The sequence below is a fragment of the Cannabis sativa genome, chromosome 2 (assembly GCF_029168945.1).
Source record: "Cannabis sativa cultivar Pink pepper isolate KNU-18-1 chromosome 2, ASM2916894v1, whole genome shotgun sequence".
In the NCBI taxonomy this organism is placed as follows: Eukaryota; Viridiplantae; Streptophyta; class Magnoliopsida; order Rosales; family Cannabaceae; genus Cannabis; species Cannabis sativa.
Genome location: NC_083602.1, coordinates 78,336,573 through 78,341,946, shown reverse-complemented (window position 1 = coordinate 78,341,946; position 5,374 = coordinate 78,336,573). Strand labels below are relative to the sequence as shown.

At 39.9% G+C, this 5,374-nt stretch overlaps 1 protein-coding gene and 1 non-coding gene across 2 annotated transcripts; one reads left to right on the top strand and one right to left on the bottom strand.

Moving 5' to 3' along the window:
• Positions 1-2,108: 2,108 nt before the first annotated feature.
• On the bottom strand, positions 2,109-2,215 carry LOC115721573 (small nucleolar RNA R71). The gene has a single exon (XR_004012588.2). It is a non-coding gene; the product is annotated as a small nucleolar RNA R71 (small nucleolar RNA).
• Positions 2,216-3,752: 1,537 nt separating this feature from the next.
• On the top strand, positions 3,753-5,082 carry LOC133034533 (uncharacterized). The gene is made up of 4 exons (XM_061109635.1): positions 3,753-3,982; positions 4,059-4,287; positions 4,525-4,576; positions 4,706-5,082. Exons 1-4 carry the CDS (start codon positions 3,753-3,755, stop codon positions 5,080-5,082), a joined length of 888 nt encoding a protein of 295 aa, XP_060965618.1.
• The last annotated feature ends 292 nt before the right edge of the window (positions 5,083-5,374 follow it).

The following is a 5,374-nucleotide window of genomic DNA, read 5'->3' as shown; positions in this document are numbered from 1 at the left end:
TTATAGAATAATTCTTCCACCGCCAAAGTAACCACCATTACATAATTTCGAATGAGTTGGTGAAGATACAAGGATAACTGATATACAGTTCCTTAATATCTAACATATAGATCACTTTCATAAATCTTTCTTGAATATCTTCTAATGTTCCTTATTTGATTACTGTTAGGTTATAATTAACCTATATTTCGGGTCTTTAAAGTTAGCATTATCTCGTCTATTGGTGTCTTTTGGAGCAGTTTTGCGCTTAATTTTCATTATTTCAGGTTCTCGGGGTGTTAAAGTTCGAATTCAGTCAAATGGCGAAAAACTGGGACAAACTTGGAAAAAATTGGAAAATTCGGTTCCAGAAGCATCAGTAGTCGCGACCTCCAGAGAGCCAGGTCGCGACCCTTTTTCCTGGTCGCGACCCTGGTCGCGACTTCGTGAGTTTGGCAGAAACTCGGTTTTTCGAGTTTTGCCTGTAGTCGCGACCAGCTTAAATGCTAGTCGCGACTAGGTACGGAAATCGCAGATTTGACCTAATTTTGATTTTTCACTCAATTGGAGGCTCACCACTCATCCCTATATAAGGAATACGACATTGAAGGTCAGAACTAAGCAAAAACAGACCTAATAGTGGAGGCAAGTGGAGAGGAAGCTATCTTGAAGACCCGGAGCGATACCACCTTCTAGTTTCTTTCTTTTACCCTTTTTATTCTTCTTTATGTTTGTTTTTATTTCTGAATTAATCATGGATGTTTTTAGAGTTATTATGAACTAAATTTCCCAATAAGGGAGGATGATGATTGTTGTTTAAGTTTATGCCTAGTTAATAAATAATTGCCATTCCTTCATCTTATGTGTGAATACTATCTTTATTTGTGTTTAATTTCATGTGCAAGATTGATCACCTTTTACATGTTCTATGATCCTAATTCGAAATCTGAAAAGTGAGAACTGGGAATGCTAAAATTGGATAGTCTAGGTTTTGATGTAAAACGAAAGTATTTACATAGCCTTAGTGACTAATAGATTATTGCTTAATGTTGATTTTGTGTTGATCTAATTAAGAAGTTAATTAGAGAACATATTATTTAGAACCTAAAAGATCTGAAAAGAGTTAGGTTAATTTATAATCTGTCTTTCACATTGAGATAAGGATAGCAATTAGGTATTGACATAGGTAGCTTATCAATAGGATTCACCTCCCTAATCTCTCATCTTGATTAATCTTCGTTTATTTTCTCTTTAATTTCTGAGTTATTTACTTTTAAAATTGCAACTTATTATTTTACCAAATAGAATCATAAGTATAGTTTAGTAGTACTTAATCCAATTCCCTGTGGTTCGACCTCACTTGCGTGAGATACTACTTGATACGTACACTTGCGTAATAAACAGAATTTTCGTAATAAGTTTTTGGCGCCGTTGCCGGGGAATTGTTTAAAGATTAATATTACACAAAATTATACTAACTTCTACTTTGGTATATTTTCTCTTGCTGATTTTTCTAACCTTTTTCTTGCAATATTTTCGTGATCTATTTCAGGAATCATAAGTGTATGCGCCGTCAAGGACAAGCAGTGATATTACCAGTTGATCCCGAAATCGAGAAAACTTGTAGGAGAAACCGAAGGAACAAGAGGCAAGAGGGAGTTTCAGCAACTGCTGAAACTTCAGAAATCATGGCTGCTAATGCTGCAAACAATGGAGGCAATAACGGTAACAATGGTGGCGCAGTAGAAGATCAAGCTAATGGCCGCAGCTTGAGAGATTACATTCTCCCTACTCTGACGGGAGTGCAGTCGTGTATCAGGCCACCGGCAGTGGATGCAAATAACTTTGAGATCAAACCTGCCATACTTCAGATGGTGCAGTCTTCAGTTCAGTTTGGTGGCCTCCCTTCTGAAGATCCTAATCTGCATCTCTCTAACTTCATGGAACTTTGTGAAACCTTTAAAGTTAATGGAGTTAGTGATGATGCTATTCGACTGAGACTGTTCCCATTCTCTCTTAGAGAACAAGCCAAGAGTTGGCTAAACTCCTTGCCACCCAACTCTATCGCCACCTGGAATGATCTGGCAACGAAATTCTTGTCAAAGTTCTTTCCTCCAGCCAAGTCTGCAAAGCTGAGAGGAGAAATTAATAACTTCTGCCAACAAGATAATGAATCTCTCCATGAGGCTTGGGAGAGGTTTAAAGATCTGATCAGAAAGTGCCCTCACCATGGTATAGAGAAGTGGATGCTGGTCCACAACTTTTACAATGGGTTGGTAGGAAACACAAGAACTTTAATAGATGCTGCAGCTGGAGGAGCCTTTATGAGGAAGAGTGCTAATGAGGCTTATGATCTATTGGAGGAGATGGCTCTAAACAATCAACAGTGGCCAACTGAGAGGAGTCAATCAAAGAAGGTAGCTGGTGTGTTAGAGGTCGATGCCATCACAAAGTTGACAGCACAGGTTGAGGCATTGACAAAGATAATTGCAGGGCAAGCTAAACAAGCCCAAGTTGTGTGTGAGTTATGTGGGGGAAGCCATCACTTTTCAGAATGCCAAGCTGATGTGGATGATTTGCCAATGGATGAAGCTAAAGCCATTGGAAACTATTCACAGAACAACAACAACAACTATGGGTTCAACCAGGGTAATAACCGAAGAAACAGTGGGTTCTATCAGCAACGAAATCAGAACCAGAATCAGAATCAACAGTTTAATCAACAACAAACCTCTGGTGGAAATTCTAGTTTGCAGACAGATTTACTGCTTCAATTCATGACTGAAACTAGATCTTCAATCAAAGACCTGCAGACACAGATGGGCCAACTAGCAACTCAAGTAGCAACCCGTCCTCAAGGGAATTTGCCTAGCACAACTGAAGTAAACCCCAAGGAAAACTGCAAGGCAATTACCCTGAGAAGCGGTAAAAATTATGATGGTCCTGAATTGCCATAACTAGTGAATGGAGAAAAGGAGAATGAAGAACAACCGATGTCAACCCCAGCACCCACTCAAACGAAGGCTACTGATAGCCAAACACAACCACAGCAGTCTCCACCAACTAATAGTGATCACCATGTAAAAATACCATACCCTCAAAGGCTTAGAAAGTCAAGCTTAGACAAGCAGTTCACCAAATTCCTGGAATTGTTCAAAAGACTTCACATTAACATTCCTTTTGCTGAAGCTTTAGAGCAGATGCCAAGTTATGTGAAGTTTATGAAGGAAATCCTGTCAAAGAAGAGAAAGATGGAGGATTATGAGACAGTTGCTCTAACTGAAGAGTGCAGCGCCATCCTACAGAAGAAACTCCCTCCTAAACTTAGAGATCCAGGGAGTTTCACTATTCCTTGTACTATAGGAAAAATTGAGGGAATAAATGCACTTTGTGACTTGGGAGCTAGCATTAACTTGATGCCTCTATCGGTGTTTAAAAGACTGCAGTTGGGTGAAGCAAAGCCAACAACAGTAACTCTCCAATTGGCGGACCGATCACTAGCCCATCCTAGAGGAGTCATTGAGGATGTGTTAGTTAAGGTTGACAAGTTCATCTTTCCAGCTGACTTCATCGTTTTGGATATGGAAGAAGATAGCAATGTCCCAATTATTCTTGGGAGACCATTCTTGGCAACTGGCCAAGCCTTAATCGATGTTCAGAAGGGTGAATTAAAGCTGAGAGTCTAAGGAGAAGAAGTGGTCTTTAATGTAGTAAAGGCTATGACGTACCCAAAGGCAAGTGATAACTGTTTCTTCATTGACTTGATTGATGAAATGGTGAGTGAGAAAAAGCTGCTAGATGATCCTCTTGAACTAAGTCTAACTGAAGATGAATTGACGGAGCAAGAAGGACAAGAGGTCATGGGGTATGTGAAGTGGCTTGATTCCTATGGGCCTTTGAACAGAAGATATTTTGAGGAATTGGGAGCGGTTCCAAAAGAGCTAAAGCCATCTACTGAAAAACCCCCAGAACTTGAATTGAAGGTGCTTCCTAGTCACTTGAGGTATGAGTTTTTTGGTCAAGATAAAAAGTCGTGCTATTATTGTTTCAGCTTCTCTCTCTGATGTGGAAACTGATAGACTTTTGAGGGTACTTCGAGGTCATAACAAGGCCATCGCTTGGACACTAGGTGATGTTAAAGGAATCAGTCCTTCAACAGTGATGCATCGAATTCTCATGGAAGACAATGCCAAACCAACTATTGATGCTCAACGAAGACTCAATCCACCCATGAAAGAAGTAGTCAGAAAAGAAGTAGTTAAGTGGTTGGATGCTGGAGTTGCTTATCCTATTTCAGATAGTAAGTGGGTTAGCCCGGTGCAAGTGGTCCCGAAGAAAGGTGGAATGACGGTGATCAAGAATGAAAAGAATGAGTTGATTCCTACAAGAACAGTCACTGGTTGTAGGATCTGCATCGATTATAGGAAACTCAACAAAGCAACAAGAAAAGATCACTTCCCTTTGCCCTTCATTGATCAAATGCTAGACAGATTAGCGGGGCAAGAATATTACTGTTTTCTTGATGGATATTCTGGATACCACCAGATAGCTATAGCACCTGAAGATCAGGAGAAGACTACTTTCACATGTCCCTATGGTACCTTTGCTTTCAGAAGAATGCCCTTTGGCTTGTGCAACGCCCCTGCCACTTTTCAAAGGTGTATGATGGCTATCTTTTCAGATTTGATTGAATCTTGTATTGAAATTTTTATGGATGATTTCTCAGTGTTTGGTTCTTCCTTTGATCATTGTTTGGAAAACCTGGAAAAAGTACTAACAAGGTGCGAGAAGTCTAACTTGGTGTTAAACTGGGAGAAGTGCCACTTTATGGTAACAGAAGGAATTGTTCTTGGGCACAAAATTTCAAAGGCAGGAATTGAGGTGGATAAGGCAAAGGTCTCAACAATAGAAAATTTGCCACCTCCAGTTTCTATAAAAGGAGTGAGGAGTTTCCTAGGACATGCTGGCTTCTACCGCACATTTATCAAGGACTTCTCTAAAATCTCAAAACCTTTATCGAGCTTACTTGTAAATGGAGTTCCATTTGAGTTCGGAGAAGATTGTTTAAAAGCTTTCAAGATTTTAAAGGAGAAATCGACCTGAAGCCCAGTAGTCATGACTAGCATTAAGCCTAGTCGCGACCTATTTCCCAAGTCGCGACCTCAGTCGCGACTTGCTGATTTTCCAGAAAGGCATGAATTTTCATCGTTAGCTAGTCGCGACTAGCCTTAGGCCAAGTCGCGACTTGCTGACCAGAATTTCTATAAATTCACACTTTCCCCCTCATTCAACCCTACACAAACCAAATTCAAATTTCAAATCCTCTCAGCCGACCCTACCCTATTTTCATCTCAAAAATTCAATTTTTCATCTCCAATCTTCAATCTTTTCATCT

Bases quoted from the DNA above. Each gene is read 5' to 3' on its own strand.
- LOC133034533 (XM_061109635.1), top strand. From the start codon at position 3,753: ATGGTGAGTGAGAAAAAGCTGCTAGATGATCCTCTTGAACTAAGTCTA. The intron at 3,983-4,058 runs GTATGAGTTTTT...GGAAACTGATAG, and splicing joins GTGCTTCCTAGTCACTTGAG to ACTTTTGAGGGTACTTCGAG. The intron at 4,288-4,524 runs GTTAGCCCGGTG...GGATACCACCAG, and splicing joins CTATTTCAGATAGTAAGTGG to ATAGCTATAGCACCTGAAGA.